This window comes from Nicotiana tabacum, chromosome 22, assembly GCF_000715075.1.
Source record: "Nicotiana tabacum cultivar K326 chromosome 22, ASM71507v2, whole genome shotgun sequence".
Classification (NCBI taxonomy): Eukaryota; Viridiplantae; Streptophyta; class Magnoliopsida; order Solanales; family Solanaceae; genus Nicotiana; species Nicotiana tabacum.
In genome coordinates, this window is record NC_134101.1 from 23533974 (window position 1) to 23558418 (window position 24445).

The 24445-nt window shown below is 35.2% G+C and overlaps 1 protein-coding gene across 2 annotated transcripts; it reads left to right on the forward strand.

Moving 5' to 3' along the window:
• Nucleotides 1–2137: 2137 nt before the first annotated feature.
• LOC107812365 (AP-2 complex subunit mu) lies at nucleotides 2138–24242 on the forward strand. 2 transcript variants are annotated; one of them, XM_016637429.2, is made up of 13 exons: nucleotides 2138–2429; nucleotides 14618–14795; nucleotides 15736–15826; nucleotides 17132–17226; nucleotides 17451–17543; nucleotides 17634–17682; nucleotides 17753–17891; nucleotides 19654–19770; nucleotides 20792–20882; nucleotides 20984–21126; nucleotides 22789–22903; nucleotides 23766–23810; nucleotides 23889–24242. In XM_016637429.2, exons 1-13 carry the CDS (start codon nucleotides 2347–2349, stop codon nucleotides 23967–23969), a joined length of 1320 nt encoding a protein of 439 aa, XP_016492915.2. In that variant the 5' UTR covers nucleotides 2138–2346; the 3' UTR covers nucleotides 23970–24242. The 2 variants fall into 2 exon arrangements, with proteins under 2 accessions (XP_016492915.2, XP_016492916.2); XM_016637430.2 differs by having other exon boundaries at nucleotides 2144–2429; nucleotides 17454–17543.
• The last annotated feature ends 203 nt before the right edge of the window (nucleotides 24243–24445 follow it).

A 24445-nucleotide genomic window follows, 5' to 3' on the forward strand; every position in this document is an offset into this window, starting at 1 on the left:
CATTAATGGGAGCGTGTAAAAAGCGATGAAGAACAGTCCAATTAAATATTCTTTTAATTAAGGATGTTAATAAATTGTAAGTTTTTATGGTGAAAATTCTAAAAAGTTGTTAAAAATACTACTAGTTGGGAATTTCTTTTTCTATTATAAGATATACAGTATAGTATATAAAATTAGTGAATACCTTAAACCCTCTAAACTATCACGTTTTTGTCAGTTACCTACTTAAACTATTCGGTGTCCCCAAAATCCCCCTTAACTATATACACCTATATATTAAAAAACTCTCGTCGATTTTTTAGTGGTGAGTATGATACACCCTTCTATTTACTCAGCCTAATCTGATATATCACTTTAATTAAGAATTCTGACTAATAATAAAAACAATTATATGGGTAAATGTTGGGGGTTAATAAATCAAAGAAAGAGGATAAAGGGATAAACACATGGTCATTTATAAAAATAATAATAATAAAAAAAAAATCTCTTCTATCTCTTCCGATAATGGCTACACCATGTCTCAATCGTGATTTTTACCATTAAACTTTGATTAAACCTTGAATTTTTCCATTAACCTTCGTTTTCACTGGAAATTTTAGTTTAATACGAGATATGGGGTAAAACAAATTAGGGTTTGGTTGAAAGAAGAAGACCTAAATGAAGAAGAAAGATGATTTTAGAAGAATCAAGAGAAGAAGAAACTTTCGGATGATACCCATAAGAATAAAGGAAGAAGAAAAATAAAAAAATAAAGAAGAAGGCTAGAATACAAAGAAAATATAGGGAAAATGCAAAAATTAAATTTTTTAAAGAGGGTAACAGTAATTAACCATTAGAAAAAGCCATTTGGGGCCATTTTTATGTATAATTTCATCTCCCACGTGTCTTTTGGCGAGTTACATTACATATTTCATTAAAAAATTGATGAGAGGATTTTTAATATATAGGAGGATATAGTTAAGGGGAGATTTGGGGACACCGGATAGTTTAAATATGTAGTTGACAAAAGCATGATAGTTTAGGGGGTTAGGGTATTCACTCATATAAAATTAAACAGAACTAATATTAAGTAATTAAGTAGTGGAATTTCGTAAGGGAAAAAAGGTCAAAAGTTATTCTTATAGTATTTGAAATTGCTCAAATTTACAACTAGCTATACTTTGGTTCTTTTTATACAAGTCAACCCTCTTTATAGCAACACCATTTATTCCGATATTTTTTGATTTTTATAATGAATGGCTGTTATAGACCTATAATAACATTTGACGTTTAAATATTTTTTGGTTGTTATAAATAAAAAGTATCCAAAAATCAATTATTATTATTTTTTTAATTATATATATAAAGGATAAGAAAATTATTCAAATTTAACTCCTCAAAAGATATGCATGTTTCACTAGTTAAATATTGAAGAAAGCTAATACATTATTAATAAATTCATAACTAGACGTACAAAGATTTAAATCCTAAGACAAACATTTTAAAGCTACCTAGAAAAATAGATTCTTTCAAGATTGATGGAAGAACTTTGTGATTGTAGCTTGTTTCGTAGATTTCATTCTCTTACTATCGATACAACACTTGAATTGGTGAAGATTCATGTCCAAATTTTCAGCAAAAATATATCCAATAGCTTTCCCTTGAAGACAATCTAATAGCTTAACAATTAAAGTTTCTATCTAAATATTTTTTGGAATTTGTCCAATGGAAAAGATATCACGTGTAAATCTTCAAATCGTATGCAAGATAGAAACATTGTTTAATAGGAAAGATTGTGTGCATATTTTTAGAATTATTATTAGTAATCTTAAAGATTCTATATGGTTGTTATAGAGGAGTAATTTTACATAGAGCGTTCTGCTATAAATACGACTATTGCTGTTAAAGGTAAAAGCTGTTATAGGTAAAATATAAGTTAAAAAATCTGTTTTGAAAAAAATTTAACTTTTATAGTGAATGACTGTTATACATGGATGCTGTTACACAGAGTTCTGATTATATTACATTAGCAAATTGTTTATGTTTGCCCTTGTCATTTCCGGAGCTCCACCTAAAATGAATTGCTCAATTTCGAATAGTGATTTGATAAATTTGACCTTTTACCTCTCTTAATAAATTAATTTTAAACCAGGTCAGACGAAAAGCACGTGCCGCCGTCTTCATTTCGTTGAAAGTAGAAAATACCGAAGACGGCGATTTAAGCTGGTCCAACTGGCGACATTTCTATCCTACCTAAGCATTTCAATAGTAATATCTAATTGTTCTTCCTACATTTTTATTCCCTTTCAATTGAAGAATTAGATCTGAGTTGGTCGAAGCTTCTAGATCCCTTTTGGTGTAGCAGCCATGCCTGTGGCTGCTTCAGCTGTATACTTCCTTAATCTCCGCGGCGATGTCCTTATCAACCGCCTCTACCGTGACGATGTCGGGTATGTTCCCCCACTTTCTCACGAATCAGTATATTGGATAATTCTATATAGAATTCTGATATCATTTACTGATTTGCTGAACTTGGAGATTACTGATTTGCTGAACTTGGAGAAGCAGTTGCTGATTTCTGTGTTGTATTGTGAAAAATTGATGTCTGAACATAGAGATCGACGTTGGATCTTAGAAAAAAAAAAAAAACCATTACACCACCACTACTTTGTAGCAATGTATTGAGCTTTTGTGTTAATATATATTTACATGTGCAAGTGTTTGGAACTCTCTAAAATGTTACTCCAGTTGTACTAATTTATCCGATAGTGTTTGACTGGGCATGGAGTTTTAGAAGGAAAAAAAGACTTTTGAAAGTTATAGTCATATTGATTCAAAGAAAGTTTTCTGTTGCTATAAATCATCTATTAAGGGTAAAATGAGAAATTTAAAGTTACATTGTTTCTAAATATAGAAATGTGGCACATAAAATGGGACAGACGGAGAATATGTGAAGCTATCATATATATATATATATATATATATATATATATATATATATATATATATATATATATATATATATATATATATATATATATATATATATATATATATACACATACATATTAAAAATAGATGCTAAAGGTAGTTTTGTAATCAACTATTCACCAAGAGATTGTAAATATTTATTTGTATAATTATTTTTTTCAAAAATATTTTTAATATCTTTGCTTGTAATAACTTCATTATCGATTTTTAATTTGAAAGGATTAGCTACTACTGAAGTATTTCCATAATTTGTTGAAAATCCGTGTGCCGGAGGAAGTTAAGAGGTGACTTCCTGTCCAGTAGAAGTTTTCCAAACTTTTGAAATGTTAACCGACTTAGAAAAAGGAAAATCTACTTGGTGATATTCAACATAAGCTTCAAATTAATTTATTCTTTAATGAAGTTTAAAGACTCATAGTAAATATTTTGGAGATCTTTTCTTTCGTTTCCTTGAAAATTCTGAAAGAACCAAGTTCTTTTGAAAATATTTTCATGTGAATAAAAATTTGTTCGGAGTTTGTCTTTATCAATTTGAAAATCTGTTTCCAAAACACCTAATTCAATTCCTAGGGCTGAGTAAGTGGGAGATTGCGGTTGTTCATAATTAACTTCTGTTGGAGGGGCTGTTTCTACAAAATATTTGGCTTGTGGGATCCTAGAGTCAAAATTAATAGTTTCGATCCTAGAAAGAAATGAAGATATTGAATGCCTAGCAAATTGAATTTCAGATTGTGCAGAAGAGGAACAGACAAAGACTCTTTGACTAAGGGATCTCTGGAACAATGTTTTTGAGAGCGAGAAGTGCAAAGAAGCGACAGGGGCTCGCCTCGCACGCTTCATTGAAGTGAAGCACAATTCTTAAAAAACATAATGTAAACCTTGCAAAGACACAATATAAATCATCAAAAAGTTCAATTTATATATAAGAAAAAAACATAATCAAATAAACTGAAAAATAATATATATATATATATATATATATATATATATATATATATATATATATAATAACTAACTTTATAGACTGAAATACACATACAAATTAATAAATAAAGGCTAAAACACTAATCAAGAAGAATAAAAGGAAAAAAAAATTGCGCTTGCCCAAGCTGTGAGCAGACGCCTGGGCGGGAACAAGAAGAAGAAAGAAGAAAGAAAAAAAGGAGAAGAAGAAGAAAGAAGAAAGAAGAAAAAAAGAAGAAAAATTACCTGGAGGATTGGAGAGGTCTTTGGCGACTTGAACCCTAGCAGCACTCAGCAACAATTGATTTTGGGAAGAAGAGAGAAATGGTCTTCACTTTGGTCTTAAGGGTCTGTTTTGTATAATAAAAAAACAGACCCAAACTTTTTTTTTAAAAAAAACTGACCCCTCTGAATAGAAGCGAGCGATTCTGCGCTTCTCGCTTCAAGGTCGCTTCGCGCTTTTTCGACTGGAGCGAGCGCTTCATGTGGTCGAGTTGCCTCAGGCATGGAAAAGTGAGCAGCCATCGCTTCGCGTCGCTTCTCGCTTAAAGCGATCGCTTCTTCGCTTTTTAAAACACTGCTCTGGAAGTAATGGATACAGATCCGCTAGAATATTGTTGGAGCTGAGAGACCGTAGTATTTTCTGGCTTCTCAGCCTGAGTAGCATCTTGAAACAACCAGTTTTGTGGTAGAGAAACTTGGCTCTAAGAAATGGGTTTTGGTATTGATAGATGAGATCTTTGTATATTTGTTTTGAAGAGAACACTTTCACTTTTATGGAGGGTTTTCATGGCTCCAGTATTAAAGGCTGAACTTATGGCTTTATACTGTATTCTATAAATAATGGCTACTGGTAGAGATCCAGTTTTGGTCTTATAGTTCGTTGTTTTGACATTAAGTCTTATAGAATCTAAGATATTTCTATCTTTGAGAGACATTGTAAAATTAGGAAAACAATCAAAGTAAATTGGATCGCTGCAAAGGCCGGTTTCTACCATTCCTAGGAGGGAATTATTGAAGTCTAGAAATCTTGAATTTCTAAGACAGAGGAGTAAAGACGTGTCTAGACCTTCTCTGGACAGAGGTCTAGCTACAATCTGCACTAAACCAAAATGGAGATAATTGTATTTTTGCCTATATTTTTCTATAGACTTAGGGTTTAAAAGTCTGATTTCCTCATGATCTCTTTCAAGAGGAATGATTTGCTCAATTGTTGAAATATGATTATCACTGGTTAAGGGCCATCGTGAAGTTAGGGATTTTCCGGTCATCAATTGATTGCTGCAAATCAGAAAAGCTAATTTCTTCGTTGAGTTTAGGATTGGTGTAGGATGATGAGGAGGAAGAGGAAGAAGTTGGAGAAGGGAAGGAATTTTTGGAAGGGGAAGAGAAAGGGTGGAAGAAAGCCATAGTCAGATCTGCAAGTAATTATGTGGAAAATTACAATAATGACTTTAATGCTTCCCGTTCTTGGTTCAAGAGACCATTGGGTTCCATAAGGATAATATTCAAGTTCTTAACTCAATATTATGTAGAAAAATTAGATCTAAAAATCAAATGTATGGATACATGTCTTCTATATATATAATAATTAAATCTAATTATTTTTTAAGAAGTTGTTATTTAGGATGACTCAAAGGTTATAAATAACCTTCTGCAAGCCAACTGAGAATTAACATATCCATTTTTCTCGAAAAACTACTTACAGTGCAGATCTGGAAGGATCACAGTGCCAACCTTAAGAGATCTTCTTTAAAAAGTATAAGATTTAAGAAAGATATATAAAAGAAGCTATGTATTTACCATATAAGAGCAAGTTAGAAACAAGAATAATAATCCTTACTTCCCCCATGGCTCTGATACCAAGGGGACCAGAAGCGGAGCCCCTAAAAGATTAGGGGAAAAATAAAGAGAAGGAAGGACAGGAAACAAGTGACAATAATATAATTAAACCTGTAAAAGATACAGTTAGAGTGTAATAATTAAACTAGGCGGCAGAGCCGACCATATAAATAAAATGCAATAAAGTAAATTAGGTGGCTTAGCCAACCATAATGCAAGAGTAATATAAATATAAACTTAATTGTTATTCAAACTGAAAAATTGATATTACAAGTTAAACACTTATAATAGTATGCTAGAGGGATTAAGCTCTAACAAATTCTAGAGATGAAGAGAATTCTTTCTCAAGTGGTAGTGTAGAGCAGTGTGTTATTACAAGTGATAGAGGGCTATTTATAGCCAAAAACTAAAACAAGATAGATTTTCCTAATGTCATTGATGATGTCATTAGGAGTAAGTGCTTGCTGATGTCATGAATGATGCCAGCTGTGATGTCAATATGTTGTCATGCTGATGTAATCCCTGATTGTTTTTTCAGAAAATTAAATCGAGGTCTTTTTCTTCTTCTTCTTCTGATGATTCTTCTTCTGATGATTTTTCAGACGAAGATGCTCGACATTGTTGACTTGGAATTTGTGTCTTGATTTGTTCAAGAATTTTTTTCATTTGCTGAATAAAATCAAACTTGATGTTGGAACTGACTAGTTCTGTAGCTGCAATGGATTTTTGCTGTAAAAATAAAATTTGGGCAGCATCTGTTATAGCTAGATATTGTGGATGAGCCAAAAACCATTTGTCTACTGCTGGAACATAGGCTTCAGACGGATCCCAATTTTTATACCACTTGCAGTGGCCTTGGAGGGCTAACCACGGTAGTCCTTTGTGTCCTTCTGGCTTGTGAAAGGAAAAATTCTGGGAGTAGATCCACGGGATGTGAAATCTGTGAAAAAATTGGAGGAGTATGGGTATTTGTTGTTCACTAGAAAACCTGTGGCAAAAATAGTCATATCCTTCTTTTACTGGCGAAGAGAGAATTTCAACCTTATGTCCATAAGCAGGCCACCACCGATGCATAAACCTCTGAGGGAATTCAGAGGTTAATTGTTTACCCAGAGGATAAACCATAAATGATTTCCAAGTTGGTTTTGAAAGGTGAAAGCATTCATCCATGCTACCTGGCACTCATAATAATTATAAAATTGTGGATCAAAAGGCTGAGAAAGCTTTTTGTATTTAGCTGGATGTGTTCCAAAGTATTTTTGGTGAGATTATTGTGTTAAGCCACACCGTAGTATGTGTGACATATGACTGAGTCTGCGTATCTTTGTGGGTTTTAAACAAGCAAGATCTGGTTTCTGTGAGAATGAACTCATAGTATTTTTGGGTATGGTAAGCAGAATGTGGAACAGACTCAGTCATATGTCACACATACTACGGCGTGAATTAACAAAATAATCTCACCAAAAATACTTTGGAACACATCCAGCTAAATACAAAAAGCTTTCTCAGCCTTTTGATCCACAATTTTATAATTATTATGACTACCAGGTAGTATGGATGAATGCTTTCACCTTTCAAAACCAACTTGGAAATCATTTATGGTTTATCCTCTGGGATAAACAATTAACCTCTGAATTTCCTCAGTGGTTTATGCATCAGTGGTGGCCTGCTTATGGACATAAGGTTGAAATTCTCTCTTCGCAAGTAAAAGAAGGATATGACTATTTTTGCCACAGGTTTTCTAGTGAGCAACAAATACCCATACTCCTCTAATTTTTCCACAGATTTCACATCCTGTGGATCTACTCCCAGAAGTTTTCCTTCCACAAGCCAGAAGAACACAAAGGATTACCGTGGTTAGCCCTCGAAAGCCACTGCAAGTGGTATAAAAATTGGGATCCGTCTGAAGCCTATGTTTCAGCAGTAGACAAATGGTTTTTGGCTCATCCACAATATCTAGCTATAACAGATGCTGCCCAAATTTTATTTTTACAGCAAAAATCCATTGCAGCTACAGAACTAGTCAGTTCCAATCAAGCTTGATTTTATTCAACAAATGGAAAAAATTCTTGAACAAATCAAGACACAAATTCCAAGTCAACAATGTCGAGCATCTTCGTCTGAAAAATCAGAAGAAAAAGACCCCGATTTAATTTTCTGAAAAAATAATCAGGGATTTCATCAACATGACACATATTGACATCACAGCTGACATCAACAAGCACTTACTCCTCATGACATTAGGAAACACTATCTTGTTTTAGTTTTTGGCTATAAATAACCCTATATCACCCGTAAAAACACACTACTCTACACCACCACGTGAGAAAGAATTCTCTCAATCTCTAGAATTTGTTAGAGCTTAATCCCTTTAGCATACTATTATAAGTGTTTAACTTGTAATATCAATTTTTCAGCTTGAATAACAATTAAGTTTATATTTATATTACTCTTGCATTATGGTTGGCTAAGCCACCTAATTTACTTTATTGCATTTTATTTATATGGTCGGCTCTGCCGCCTAGTTTAATTATTGCACTCTAACTGTATGTTCTGTAGGTTTAATTATATTATCGTCACTTGCTTCTTGTTCTTACTTCTCTTTTATTTTCCCCCTAATCTTTTAGGGGCTCCGCTTCCGGTATGTATAGAGAGTGGTTAAATCACAACTACTATATCTAGAGGTAGCTAATGAATAGTAAATGAGACAATAATAAAAAGAACACCAGAAATTTATGAGGTTTGGCAAAGTTTAATTTTCTACCTAATCCTAGGATATAATCAACTCAAACATTATTTCACTCCAATAATACAAGTGAAATACTACAAGAGAGAAAGAAGACTTAAATGCCTTAGAAGGGAAATGACCTCAATAATGTCATGCATAACATCATATAGAGTGTGATCATGCAATGTAAATGCATTTACCAATTTTTTTCTAAAAAATAGGCTTCCAAATGTTCACACTAGTTCACATGGAATCTTGTCAAAGGTAACAAATCTCCATCTTGGCAAGATTTCGCATTTTCAATTTTCTCTCAATGAATTTTTTTGATTGTGTCTTCAACTTCAATCTTCAAAGTTCAATGTCGATCAAGTTCAAACAATGTTGAAATTTGATCGCAGTCACTACTTTCGTTAGCATATCGGCAGGATTGTCTGTAGTCCGAATTTTCTGCACCATGACTCCACCTTCTTCTATAATGTCTAGTATAAAGTGATACCGAACATCAATGTGCTTCGTCCTTGCCTGATAAACTTGGTTCTTTGCTAATTAAATAGCACTTTGACTATTACAAAATATTATGTTGATGCTTTCTTATCCAATACCAAGCTCTCTAAGCAACCCTTGAAGCCAGATTGCCTCTTTCACAACCTCCGTAATTTTCATGTACTCCGCCTCAGTGGTAGACAAAGGAACCGTTGACTGCAAAGTAGACTTCCAACTAATTGGTGCAATTGCAAAAGTGAAAACATAACCAGTAGTTGATCTAAGCTTGTCCAAATCACCCTCATGATTTGAGTCACAAAATCCAACCAAATACTGACTATCTTCCTACTCAAAAATCAATCCAACATCTACAATATTACGAATATACCGTAAAATCCATTTCACAGCTTGTCGATGCTCCTTTCCTGGATCATGCATATACCTACTTACAACTCCGACAACAAGTCTTGTGCAAACAATTGCATACATCAAGCTACCAACCACATTCGCATGTGATACTCTTGACATATACTCTCGTTCAGCTTCATTCTTCAGCGACATAGCAACACTAAGCTTAAAGTGAGGAGCAAGTGGAGTGCTAACCGACTTCGTGTTCTCATTCATGCTAAAACGATCTATTACCCTCTTCAAATATTCTTTCTGAGATAAACATAGCTTCTTTGAATGTCTTTTTTTTTTTTGGTAATTAAGTTTTTTTGAATGTCTATCTCTTTTTATCTCCATGCCAAAGAATTTTCTTCGCCTCACTCAAATCCTTCATCTCAAACTCCTTTCTTAATTGAATATTCAACTTCTCAATTTCCTCTTGACTTTTGGAAGCTATCAATATATCATCAATGGATAAGAGAATATATATGAAGGATCTATCTTCAAGCTTGTGCAGATACACACAATGATCATATTTGCTTTTTTTTTTTGTACCTCTACCACAACATAATCTTGTCTAATTGTTTGTACCATTGTCTAGAAGATTGTTTCAATCCGTACAACGATTTAAGATTGCACACCATATTTTCCTTTCCAGCAATTTTGAATCCTTTTGGCCGAGTCATATAGATTTTCTCTCCCAAGTCTCCATGTAAAAATGCAGTTTTTACATCTAATTGAACTAGTTCCAAATTCAACTGTGCTACAAAAGCCAACAAAACTCTTATGGAGGAGTGTTTCACGACTGGAGAAAATACTTCATTATAATCATTTCCCTCCTTTTGAGTGTATCCTTTGGCCACCAATCTTGCTTTGTAGCGAACATCTTCTTGGTTAAGAAATTCTTCTTTCTTTGCAAATGCATCCAATTGCTTTCTTGCCCTTCGGAAGATTGGCCAGTTTCCATGTGCGATTCTGATGAAAGGACTGCATTTCTTTATTATCTTCTTTTGAACTTTGGACTACGTCTTTATAAGTGGTAGGGAATACCATCAGCTACAATTGAGGCTGCACACGCCACCATATCCATGAGACGAGCAGGTTTTCTTATTGTTCTTTTTGGCTTGCTGGTTGCTATTGATTCAAGTTGTTGTTGAGGTTCCTAGAGTTGGAATGTCCCTCTCAACTTGCTCTTCTCCCAGAAGAAAATCTTCTGTTGTTTCCTCGTTTTCTTCTTGTGTTGGGAAAATTAATTTTCCCTCGAACTCCACTTGCTTTGAAGCACTAACAGTTTGTTTGACATCTTCAACCGTTACCTTATCTGTTATGGCAGATTCATCAAAGGTCTGCTGAATATAATTTTTCTTATTTCTGGACACCATAAGCGGTATCTTTTGACTCCAGAAGTAATCCCCATAACTATAGCTTTCTTTGCTTTGGGATCCAATTTTGATTCTTTCACATGATAATATGCAATTGAGCCAAATACATGTAAAAGAACTTAATCTTCGGCAGGTTTTCCATACCATTTTTCAAATGGTGTCTTGCCACCAATAGCAGCAGGTGGTAGATGATTAATGAGGTGGCATGCATATGTTATTGCCTCAGCTCAGAATTCTTTGTCCGAGCCAGCATTGAACAACATGCACCAAACTTTCTCCAGTAAAGTCCGATTCATGCGTTCTGCCACTCGATTCTGTTGTAGTGTATTTCTGACGGTAAAATGTCCTACAATGCCATCATCTTCAAAAATCTTATTGAAAGATCATATTTGTATTCTCCACTATTGTCTGTGCGAAGACGCTTGATCTTTCTGCCCGTTTGAGTCTTTATCATTGCCTTCTATTTGAGAAAATTCCCAATACCCCATCAATAGTTTTCATCGTATACACCCACGCTCTCAGTGAACAGCCGTTAATAAAGGTTACAACATAGTGTTTCCCGCCTAATGAAGGTGTTTTGGAAGCACCCCAAACATCAGAGTGAACATAAGTATTATGGATAGTTGTTCCAAATTTAACCGTTGTGTTAAATTTGACAAAATTCCATGTGAGCTAATGTAAACATTTGGAAGCCTCTTTTTTAGAAAGAAATTGGTAGATGCGTTTTTCATGCATTTACATTGCATGATCACACTCTATGTGATGTCAGGCATGAGCATGACATTATTGAGGTCATTTCCGTTCTATAATGGCAAGGGTTTTGTTCATTTGAGAAAATACCTCACTTGCCTTCTCATCTTTTTAGGCATTTGAGTCTTGTTTTTCTCTTGTAGTATTTCAATTGTATTATTGGAATGAAATAAAGTTTGAGTTGATTGTGTCCGAGGACTAGGCAGAAAATTGAAATTTGCTGAACCTCGTAAATTTTTGATGTTCTTTTTATTATTGTCTCATTTACTATTTAATAACTATCTTTAGATATAATAGTTGTGATTTAATAACTCTTTATATATTCGGCTTCCGCTACACCTTATTTGTTTCCCCTTGACACAATGCTCAGAAAACTCCAAGTTGCAAGTCTTTACTCCTTTTAACAATCCTTAATCTGATAAAACTTTCAAGGATTTTCCTCCGGCATGTCCTAAGCGCATGTGCCATAGCTTGGTCGCTTCTGCCTCCTTGTCATCACTGGATCTCACTGTCACTGTCCCAATAACTGTACTACTGTGATGGTGGTACATGTTATTGTTTCTCCGAATTTCCTTCATTACCACCAGTGCACCAGAGCATATTCTCATCACCCCATTTTCTGCTACGACTTTGAACCCTTTTGACTTTATGGCACCTACAAAAATGAGATTTTTCTTCAAATTCGATACGTATCGAACATATGTTAATGTTCTGATCAATCCATCATGGTTCCTGAATTGGATTGAACCCATACCACATGTAGGAAGATGATTGTTATTTGCAGTGTGAATAACTCCACATTCTCCTTCTTGAAAATTAACGAACCAGTCCCGGTTGGAACACATATGATAGCTACAAGCTGATCCATCTGCCATATGTCAGATAGTTTGAATGGCTCTGTTGTAACTAGTGAGAAATCTGTCGTCACAATCAACTACATTTGTATCCATGATAGCCTTCCTATTGTTAGGGTTGGCCTTGTTTTTCAACTTCGGACAGTCTTTCTTCCAGTACCCCTTTTGCCGAGCAAAAGGCGCTTTCATCTTTGTTGAGTCTCCCTTTTCGTCTTCTTGAGCCGAGGGTCTACGGGAAACAACCTCTCTACTCTCTCGGGGTAGGGGTAAGGTCTGCGTGCACTCTACCCTCCCCAGACCCCATTTGTGAGATTTTACTGGGTTGTTGTTATTTGTTTATAACTATACAAGGCAGAAGAGATACTTCATCATTTCCATGAAGTAGAGTAGTTTCGAGGTGCTCGTACTCATCGGGAAGTGAACTTAACAACCAGAGGCAGACCCAGGATTTGAAGGTCGCGAGTCCACTTTTTGATTCAAATATAGAGCGTCCACTATTAATATATTACTATTTTTTAAAGACATATATATGTATACATGAAATTTTTGCCGAAGTTTACGGGTGCCGGTGACCCCTCTACCCTCCCCAGACCCCACTTGTGGGATTTTACTGGGTTGTTATCTATTTATAACTATACAAGGCAGAACAAACTTCTTTGGGAGATACTTCATCATTCCCATGAAGTAGAGTAGTTTCGAGGTGCTCGTATTCATCGGGAAGTGAACTTAACAACCAGAGGCACACCCAGGATTTGAAGGTCGCGGGTCCACTTTTTGATTCAAAAATGGAGCGTCCACTATTAATATATTACTATTTTTTAAAGACATATATGTATACATGAAATTTTTGCCGAAGTTTACGGGTGCCGGTGACCCCTCTATCTATTGCATAGGTCCGCCTTTGTTAACAATATTAAGGTCCTATCTCCATCACTAAAAGTCACGTCCGTATTCTGCAAATCTGTTGCCAACTTATTAAAACTAGTGATATGATCATTCATTGTAGTATCATGAATATATGTGAAGCGTAACTGTCTTTTGTCATGTAAAGTTTATTTTGACTGTTTTTCTTCGAGAATTTATCCTCCAATGCATTCCACAATTTACTTGCAGAAGTTTCCTTCGTGTATGAATACTTGTGTTCTTTTGCAAAGTAAGATTGAATGGTACCACAAGCAACACAGTTGATAATCTTCCAGTCTTTCTCTCCTATATTATCTGGTTTCTTTTCTTCTATGACAATATCTGGTCCTTGTTGGAAAAGGACATCAAGAACCTCGGCTTACCGCATACCGAAACGTCCTGCCCGTCAAAAATTTCAACTGCAAATTTCGAATTTGACATAATTCTTGTCATAAGCGAAGATGCCAATGATGTATTACTGACACCGGATGTGGATTATTCATTTTTCTTGTTTCCCATTTTTGCTACAAATACTATTTATTAGCTGACACTATAGAACACCAAGGTAATTCTTTTCCAGTTGTGGGAGTTCAGACTGTGCTGCAACCACATAGCATACTCAAACAGAACCTTGGCCTTGATACCGATTGTTGCAGAAGCCGAATATATAGAGAGTGATTAAATCACACAACTACTATATCTAAAGGTAGCTAATAAATAGTTAACGGAACAATAATAATATAAAAAAAAACTCCAAAATTTACGAGGTTCGGCAAAATTTAATTTTCTGTCTAGTCGTCGGGCACAAAACTCACACTTTATTTCACTCCAAAAATACAAGTGGAATACTACAAGAGAGAAAGAAGACTTAAATGCCTTAGAAGATGAGAAGGCAAGTGAGAGGTATTTTTTGAAATGAACAAAACCCTTTCTATTTATAGAAGGGAAATGGCCTCAATAATATCATGCATGGCATTACATAGAGTGTGATCATGCAATGTAATTGCATGAAAAATGCATCTACCAATTTCTTTCTAAAAAAGAGGCTTCCAAGTGTTCACACTAGTTCACATGGAATCTTGTCATATATATATTTGAACTCATCGCCTCAAAGTAGCAGTTGCACAGTGATAAATAACTTTTACTTGCTCCATCTTTCTAGTTACCATTTTAATTACTGATAATTATGTTTGTGCAGTAAACCATAGTATCTTGTCTTTAGCTTCTATACTTTATATTCTTTTTTTTCTAATTAGATGTGTACTGAAGTCCATCATGATCCTGTAAAAAATAAAGAAGTCAATTGCAATATAAGCATGACCTTCTCATTAAACTGTGAGCTTTGATTTAAGCAGGGGTAATATGGTAGATGCCTTCCGGATGCATATAATGCAGACAAAAGAACTTGGGACATGTCCTGTCAGGCAGATTGGAGGCTGCTCTTTCTTCTACATGAGAATCAGCAATGTCTATATTGTGATTGTAGTTAGCAGCAATGCAAATGTCGCATGTGCATTCAAGTTTGTTGTTGAGGTAACCTCACCCTCTAAATAATTATGGTTTGTAAGATATTATGTACTTGCATACTTTTTGAAGATTTGATCTCTGGAAGTGATGTTTTTCTTCTTTTCATATAAGCTTTCAGAAACATTTTGCGTAAATGCAGGGGGTACATTTTTGCTATGTGCACATCAGGTTGTTTATATTTGACAGCAGCATTTTGTTGGATAAATATCTGGAGTACTTTTTTCCTTTTTATCTGTTTTTTACCCTTGACTACTTGCTTTATTTCTGTAGGCTTGTACTACCTTTCTTTCAACGATAATAAGAGCTTATAATAGCCTTTAATTATATTAAAAGAAACCATTTGCACATTATAAACTTTTCTATTTTATATATCTGAAGACTGAAGCATTGCAGAACACCAGAACCCACTTTCTTAGTTTCCAAACCTTTGGATAAATAGAATTAGGCCCATCGTCCCTAAATATACACATTTTCAAACCGATAGTGTGGCTTAACAGTTACTGAAGTGTGTGAAAACCATGGGAAACTAGGTTCAGATCCCAACATGAATAAAACACGCTAGTTGATATCTTCTCATCTGCTTAAGCCAAGGCTTGGTGGGGAGAGTTACCTGGCACCTACAATGGTGAGAAGTAGCAGGTATTCATTTGAATGATGGTGCGTGCAAGCTGGCCCTAATACCACCATTTTAAAAAAATATCATACATTTTCAACTCTCCAGAGAAGCATGCATGTAATTTCATATGAAATGGAGAAGGGGAGCATAATGTTATAACTATGATTTAATATCCTAAATGTGTGCGTTCTCCTTGTCACTGTTACAATTCTTTCTTTTTTATAACTGGTATGATGAATGTGCCAGAATTTGTAGGTACTGGAATTGAATTCTAGTGTATTCTAGTTGTCTTTACTCCTTTTGACAACTTTCTCTTTGATTCTCATGTAGGCTGTTGCACTATTCAAATCTTATTTCGGCGGCGCTTTTGATGAAGATGCCATTCGTAATAATTTTGTTTTAATCTATGAGCTTTTGGATGGTAAGCCATCTGGAGATTAATTAATTTTTTACATTTTATCTAAAAGTTTGATCAAGGAAAGCCTTTCCGTATTACTTAACACGTATGAGGAAAAGAATCCTCTGTAGTAATTGACTAATTGTGATATATAGTAATGTGATATGCATATTTTTTACTCTCTGTTAGCTAATTGCAAGTGATGTTGATTTCTCATGTGTAATTGTTTCCCCCCTTTACCCACTTCGTTATGTTTGAGCGGAAAGGCTGTAGATTTAATTATAACTGGATAGAGTCCAGCTATGGCCTATGAGGATACATAGTCCAGCTTTTGAGCTTTCAGTATCAAAAGCTATGGCCTATGAGGATACATAGAAAGCAAATTAAAGGTGAGGCCAATTTGGATACCTAGTCCTCCTCTTCAATTAAATGCTGGCTAATTGGTGATGTGGTTTTTAACGCAAATTAAAGGTGAGGATAACATACACGCTAGCAAGGAGCTGTTGTTTTAATGGTTACCATTTGTTTGCTTGAACATGGGGTTTGTATGTTTATACTGCGACAAAGAAGAGATACTGGAGAGAAAGCAGTGGTTTAGGGGGCATGTGTCTGATCGGGTACTTGACTGTTGGGAGAAAAGAAGAGAAAAAGGAAGAAGAGAATCTACCCAAAGAAGGTCAAAAAGGGTATGTGCTGGAGGATGTCTGGGCAGAGGGTCTTGATATTGTTGGTAGTGGCTAGGAGGAGGAGGAAGAAGAAGATGATGAAGAGATGTAAAAACGAAAAACCTTGCCCTACTAAGACAACATGGAACTAGAACCTTCACAGCAATGTCCCTTAGCCCAGTTGTTACTCTTCTCTTTTTATAGGGGAATGACAATTTAGTCATTTGCCTCAAATCTGGCAGGCAGATTGTGATCCCAATTGGGATTGCCTCCATTGGGATGACAATACCAAAATCTGGATCTTCATAAGAAGAAAACAAACTCAGATAGAATAATCCAATTTGGTCTAATTTTGAATGCTACCCAAGGGCAGATGAATTCTGTCTTTGCCTAACCGGAGGCTAATCTGGTATAGGAAATGAGCCCTTACTATATCCATTCTTATTTGTTCCACTCATGCACATCTTAAGACTTCTTTTGTCAGTTCTTTGTTTATTTGGAATCTGACAACAAATGACAACCGTCTATCGAAAGCTAATTACTTATATCTCTATAAATCTGATAATCATTCGTCATAAGCCACAAAGTTTAATGTTCAGATACTTTCATATACCTATATAATGTGCTTTATAAATTGATTTTCCTTAATTTGTATACATTACAGAGATAATGGACTTTGGTTACCCTCAAAATCTTTCACCTGAAATCTTGAAGCTTTATATTACTCAGGAAGGGGTTCGCTCACCCTTTTCATCTAAGGTTAGTTGTCTCTCTACTTGCTGTCGTAGCATCAGAATAATAGTGTAGAGTTTTTTATCTCTTTGGTTTTGCTAAAAAAATACATTGATGAGATAACCCCCCCAACCCAACCCAACCCAACACAACAAAAAAAGGGGTACATAAGAGAGTGATATAGCAAAGAGAAATATTTATTATTATACGGATAACGCTATTGATTTCTTCTTCTCATGCACAAAACACAGCAGCCTTTAGATAAGCCAGTTCCAAATGCAACATTACAAGTCACGGGTGCTGTTGGTTGGCGCAGGGAGGGTCTTGTTTATAAGAAGAATGAGGTGGTTTTCTCTGTTCGCTTCTTGAATATTTTCTTTTGTTCTCTTATCTGCTCGATTTCTGAAATTAATTAGGGTTTATATGTTTGACAGGTGTTTCTGGATATCGTGGAAAGTGTTAATCTGCTTATGTCTTCAAAAGGTATAAAGTTCTTGTGTGCCTTGTTGAATGCTTTTTTGTTTTCAGTTTTACACTAACATGACAATTATAGGTAGTGTGCTCCGCTGCGATGTAACTGGGAAAGTTCTCATGAAATGCTTCCTTTCTGGAATGCCTGATTTGAAGTTGGGGTTAAATGATAAAATTGGCCTTGAGAAAGAGTCTCAGCTTAAATCCCGTCCAACTAAGAGGTAGCTTCTGAATACTTGTGTCTCATTCACAGAAATTATGTCTGCGGAATTTGCTTCTTGAGCTACTTGTTTCAGTAGGGTTCACTTAAGTATTTTCCAAATTAGGTTATTGTGTACACTTCCATTGGTTTTGTGAAGAAAGTTGAAGATTTTAGCTCGTCAGAAACTAGATTTCCTCAAAAAGGAAAGAATGAATTGACGTATTTCTTTGTCATTGAATCTAATTGGAACAGCAGTATTATGCTCAATAAGGAAACAGGGATGGGTTGTTCAAGAGAATTAAAACGAATTTTCTGGATGTGGAAGGTTCATGAAACTCTCCCACTGGCGCAAGTTTTATTTTGGTTAAAAAGGTTAAGATTTTATTAATTAAGTACCAAGAAGTATTTATAAGAGTACATCAGAAGAGAGGTCTTCCTTCGATATATTGAAGGAATAGATACAACATTCTTCTTACACCAATAAAGACTCTTACAACATCTAGATTTTACATTTGCAATGTCATCGCTCTTATCATTACAAAATCTATTATTCGTCTCTAGCCAACTATTCCAGAAAATGCAAGTAGGAGCTGCATTCCAGTAGTGCTTGCTTCCCCTAGCAAATGGCTGTGCATACCAGCTGCATAAAGTAAGTTTTGTACTTCCTGACGAAGCCCCTGGATTCCAAAAATGCTCAGAAATGCTGACCAAATTTGCCTGGTAAAACTGCAGTGTAGTAGATGATTCATTGATTCATTAGCCTCTTCATGTAAAAAGCATCTATTGCACATATTACTTCATTAAAAAAAGCATCTATTGCACATAGTGAGACCCCTTTTCTGTAGATTGTCATGGGTTAAACAAGCTTCATGAGTGACTTCCAGATTTTTTTCCCATGCTTCATGAGTGACTTCCAGATTATCTTCCATGGCCAACATTTTCATGGATTCTAGCCATTTTTCTTTAACAGGCTTTTATGGCATTCCTTGACCTTCCACAACAAAGAATCACCCACCTGATCATCAAGAGAATCAGGTTCCAGCTTTTGAATTAAGTCATTTATGCAATCAAACTCCTAGTCATACAAGTTCCTTCCTAAATGAATGTTGCATCCCCCTTTGGAATAGCAATCATCCAAAGAACGATCCTTGTTAGAGATGATTGCAGAAAGATCTGGAAATTGCTCCACTAGAGGAGTGTCATCCAGCCACCTATCTGACCCTGTTCAACATTGCTTCTGAGTGATAAACGTTAATTGTGAGACCACAAGACGGATCTTTAGGTGATATGTACATTATGTGGCCTACACTGGATGTTATGGGATGATCTGGAATATCTAAAGAAAAATCATACATGCTTCTTGTACCGTTAATGAAATGTAAAGTTTATATATTTTTTTCACCATCCCTAAGGTACAAAACATACAGATGGTAATAGTAATTGCCTAAGAAGTTGGCCAGGGACCATAAATAAGATTTACCTGATGACATAATCTTACAAGTACCAGAACATCGGTTTCTAGTGCTTCCAAGCATGTTTTCATAATTTTCAGAATGTTTGTCTTCGATGTGATACCTCTGTAACTAAAACAGTAAACTATGCCCACAACGTAGTACTTCAGTTCTTCCATTTTCTGCAGAGTTCAAGGCTTACTTTCTAGTCTCTTCAAACATGTTAGTATGTAGCTTTCTCAGTTTGGCCTTCATGTTAGTTTCAGCCGCTATATGGTACCATTTTGTGTTGCTTACCAGCATGATGCATTACTCTGCTTCTCTGTGCAGTGGAAAAAGTATTGAGCTCGATGATGTTACTTTCCACCAATGTGTAAATTTGACAAGATTCAATTCAGAAAAGACTGTCAGCTTCGTACCACCAGATGGTGAATTTGAACTGATGAAGTAAGTTCATACTTATTTCTGTACATGGTTGTTTTTAGGCTCTGTTTTTATTATCTTTATTATCTTCTCAAGATGGAAGGCGGAGTTTGTGGCTCTTCATTTATCCTTGTAGACCAATGCTAAATATCCTTGGATATTTTGCTGATGTCACAGTGAATGATGATTTACCTTTAACATCTTAATATCAAGTTTGAGTAAGCATTAGAAAAAATTATCGACTTTTGAGTATTTGTCCTTTGAGTTTTTATGCAATAGTGAGGTTGGAAGTTTACTACAGTCAGGTAGAATCACAAAGTATGCTGATCAAGCTTCCAAGATATCGAATTTCTGCTCCCTCGTTCCATCTGCGCATTCTATTTCCCTTCTTCAGACATCTCGAACTTTACTTTATTTCTACAAAAGATGATCATTTGTACACCATTCACAAGTTTTTACAATTTTAAATCTAAACTACGTTGTGCTCTTTTGTCCGTGAAGTACTTTACAGAAAAAATTGAACATAACCATTACCAAAATAATAGGAAAGCAAAACTAATATGTACATATAATATTTAATTGCCTCTGTAATCGGTTTTCTAAATTTCCCTAAATTGGAAATTGTACATCTTATTGTATACAGAAATAATTGTGATGCTTCCTATTTTGTTGAACAGAATGTCCAAATAAATCAAAAGTATCTAGTTTCACCTCCATTTTTTGATGAAATTTTTATATGTTTCCACTTATAAGTGATGATGTATGTTCCACACTCTCAGTGGAAAGTTATTAGTTTACATTTTGAAAGCTTGAATAGCCTAAAGGTTACTCCGCTTGAAACTATTGAACGGATTAATTCTTTAATTTCCCGGAAATCTTTGTTTACTAGTGTCATCTTTTATGTAATGGAGCAAGTTATAATGTTTGTGAATAATATGTACATATTGGCCACTTGGTTTAAGATAAATGGCAGTTAATTTTTTACACATACCAGGCATACCTTTCCATTGAATATGTAATGTTATAAATTCTTTTTTTTCCTCAGGTACCGGATTACTGAAGGAGTAAATCTTCCTTTCCGCGTATTGCCAACAATCAAGGAATTAGGTCGTACACGAATGGAAGTGAATGTTAAGGTTTGTTGCTCTTCTTTCAATATAGAATGGAATTCAATTTGAAACATTGCGTCATGTTGATATTTATTTATAATTTGCTAATGGGATTTATATTTTTTCAGGTTAAGAGCGTGTTTGGTGCGAAAATGTTTGCTCTTGGAGTTGTCATTAAAATTCCGGTGCCAAAGCAAACTGCAAAAGCAAGCTTCCAGGTGACATCAGGGAGAGCAAAGTACAATCCATCCATTGACAGTTTGGTCTGGAAGTGAGTACGCAGTGGTTTTATCTTGTTTGGCATAATCCTAAAGCTCTATTGGACATTATTCTTAAAGACATTGATACACTTTATGCATTAGGACCTCAGCTGCATGTGAATCGAACTTCTAATATCTACTCATTGGCTTAGCAAATCCGTATATATTATTTGGATTTGATTTAGTAATTAAGTATCTGATTAAAATGCAGCCTTGCTTGGTTGGGATTTGATGAAACCCTGACTCTTTATCAGTTACAAAAAATTAAAATTTAGAATAAATGGAGGGGGTATTGAAGTGCCTTATGGCCCTTATATCCACAAGCCAATATCAGGATAAGGCATCTGCTTGCTTTTTACCATATACGCAACAACGTACCCAATGTAATACCACAAGTGGGGTCTGTGGAGGGTAGTGTGTATGCAGACCTTACCTCTCTACCTTGTGCAGGTAGAGAGGCTGTTTCCGATAGACCCTTGGCTCAACATTATAAATGAGGGGATGACTCCTTTTACCATACATCAGATGTTATAGATGGACATCTGCTTGCTTAAATGCTTGAATGAGTGGACTAAATTTAGCACTTTCTTCGGTTCCTATAGATGATCTACAGATGCCTTAGCCTTTATTTTTACTAATGGAGCTAGTGCTTACGGAGTCGCAGCCAATTTCACGATCTGAATCGTACTCAACAGTCAGCAGAGTTGTAATCCCATCGGTAAAGCTCTCATAGACCAAGGCAGAGATTGGACTCAGCTATCATGTGGTCCATTATCAAGATGATGTATAAATTGCAATTTTTAAAAATCTTTCATACCTTCACTTGTTAGTACTCCTTTTTTTTTTTTTTTTTTTTTTTTTTACTGTGGCATTTGCTGCCATTAGTCAATGAAAGAATATATTTTCTGTCCAATCTTATAAATGTTTTGCTCAATAAAATCTCTTGAAATTTTTTCACCATATTCTTGTTACTAAAGTGACAGCATTACAAAAGAGACAGTGTGTGCTTCAGAGTAATCCATTTTGTTCAAAGTTCAAACTGGAGGCAATTGAAATCTTTTGTCTGTGGATGGAAATGTTTAGCTTAGAGTGTGCCGTGCAGTATGTCGTGCAGTTATGTGTTTTTTATGTCTGCAAGTGCATGATTGCTTGCTCATATGATTCTTTCCTTTCCTTTCAACAAGTAGAATTGCATACACTTCATCTAAGCAAATTTATTTATGCTTGAAAGTTAAAAAGCAGATGTTCTCTACCTTGTGGCTTCTAAACGGAATATTGTCCCTAGTTCTTCAAGATAACATAATCCAGTAAAAGGTGGATCGTTGATTAGCTCTTGTGTTTATATAGTAGCGAGTAACTTAATTGCTCATTTTGTGTGACAAATTTGTTTTTCTTTTTCCTTTTCCCTTTCAGTTTCTCCCTTTTATCGTTTATATTGTAATGTATCCCTAATTTCAGTTTCTCGATTGTAAAATGGCAGAGATGTGGAGTACATGCAAATGTTCTCTTCCATTTTGCCACTGATCCAAGATATATTATTGTGAACACTATTTACTTGTGTATTGACTGTTTTATGTATTCATTAAAAGGATGCCAGCTATACTTTCTACCTTCTTCTGCAATTTATCTGGTTTCTAGTGGATTGAATCTTCAATATGGGTTTCTTGTTGCAGGATAAGAAAATTTCCTGGTCAAACTGAGTCAACATTGAGTGCTGAAGTGGAGTTGATTTCAACAATAGCAGAGAAGAAGTCCTGGACTAGGCCACCAATTCAGATGGAATTCCAGGTGACTGATGTTTTTTTTTTGTGGGTGGGTAGGTGGGTTGGGGGGGGGGGGGTATTCACTTGGTTGATGATGGGATGTATTTCCTGGCATTAATGGTTATCGTTTTTGGAGAGCAGGGGGCCTGAAAGTATAAGAATTTTGGAATTAGATGCAAATGGCCTTGCCTAATGCTTAAAAAACATATTCAAAGGACAATTAGGAATATAAGACTGCTATTAAATGTTGTACATTATCATCGTCACTATATTTGCGACTGCGTACTTTCTTGCGACAAAAGTTGGAGGATTTTGGCTATCTAGCCTTGTGGAAATGTTATACTAGCCAAGCTTACTGGCTGATTGGAGGAGAATACCTTCACTTGGTAAGAAGGGAAGGGAAAATAAAGGAAGGAAATGTGAGATAATTTCATTTTTTTTTCTTTGTTAGATTGAAAAGATAGTGGGAGGGAAGAAAAATCTGGAAGCTTTTCTTCTCATTAATCAAGTTGGACTAAGAGTAATTTGACATTGTTCTACATTTAATTTTCTTTCTAGTTACTCTTTGATAGAAAGGGTATGTTGTTGTTGTACTTTTTCTTTCTGTTTTTTTATCTTCCAATCGAGGGTGAGTAGATTATTACGAATAGAAGTGGTAGTGCAGTTTGACTCATTACTAGGAAGGAGCTTTATGGGCACTCATGTCTTTGCTGACCAAAATCCGCATAACAATAAGAAAATGTAGAATTGTATAGCAGGATCTTATTCACAGTCAGTTATGGCACTGATTAGGATTATTTAACCTTTGAAATTTGTTGGGTTTCTTTGTTTCTGTCATGGTTAAACTATTGGTTGCAGATGAATGACCCAGTCCTTATTCATTGCAGGTTCCCATGTTTACAGCATCTGGATTGCGAGTACGTTTCCTCAAGGTATGCGTGCCAAACTTGCAATTAACTTGGGACTTTTTATTGGGTTGAGATGCCGCTTCACCTAGTAACTGTCTGCAGGTATGGGAAAAGAGTGGCTACAACACAGTTGAATGGGTTCGCTATATCACAAAAGCTGGCTCTTATGAGATTAGGTGCTGAATAAATAAGTAAGCTGATCTAGTTTATAGGATCAGAATTATGGAAGTCCAAGGTATAGTGGCACCATTTTGCTATGCTGGAAATGCAACTTATGCATCTATTATGAGGGCTTTTAAACACGGTTTGTCTATAGTATATTTGGTGTTTGAAATTTATTATTTTGTTGTACAGGTTAGTTCTTTACGAGGACTAAGAAAAGGTTTCATTTCCATTCTATTTGTATATTTGACATATGCTCCCTTAAGAAAATATTTCTTTTCCTTTTTTGATCAATGGAGCGACGAAAACCATCGGAGATGAGTACAAATATAAAAATACTAGGTAATTTCTTTATGTGCCTAAAACTTGGTGGGCATAGTTGTCTAGTACCTATGAATTATGATGGTGGAAGATAGCAGTTACTCAATATTCAAGTGCGCGCAAGTGGGACTAAACATCATAGTTATAAAGGAAGTACCTTTTTCTTCTGTACGGAA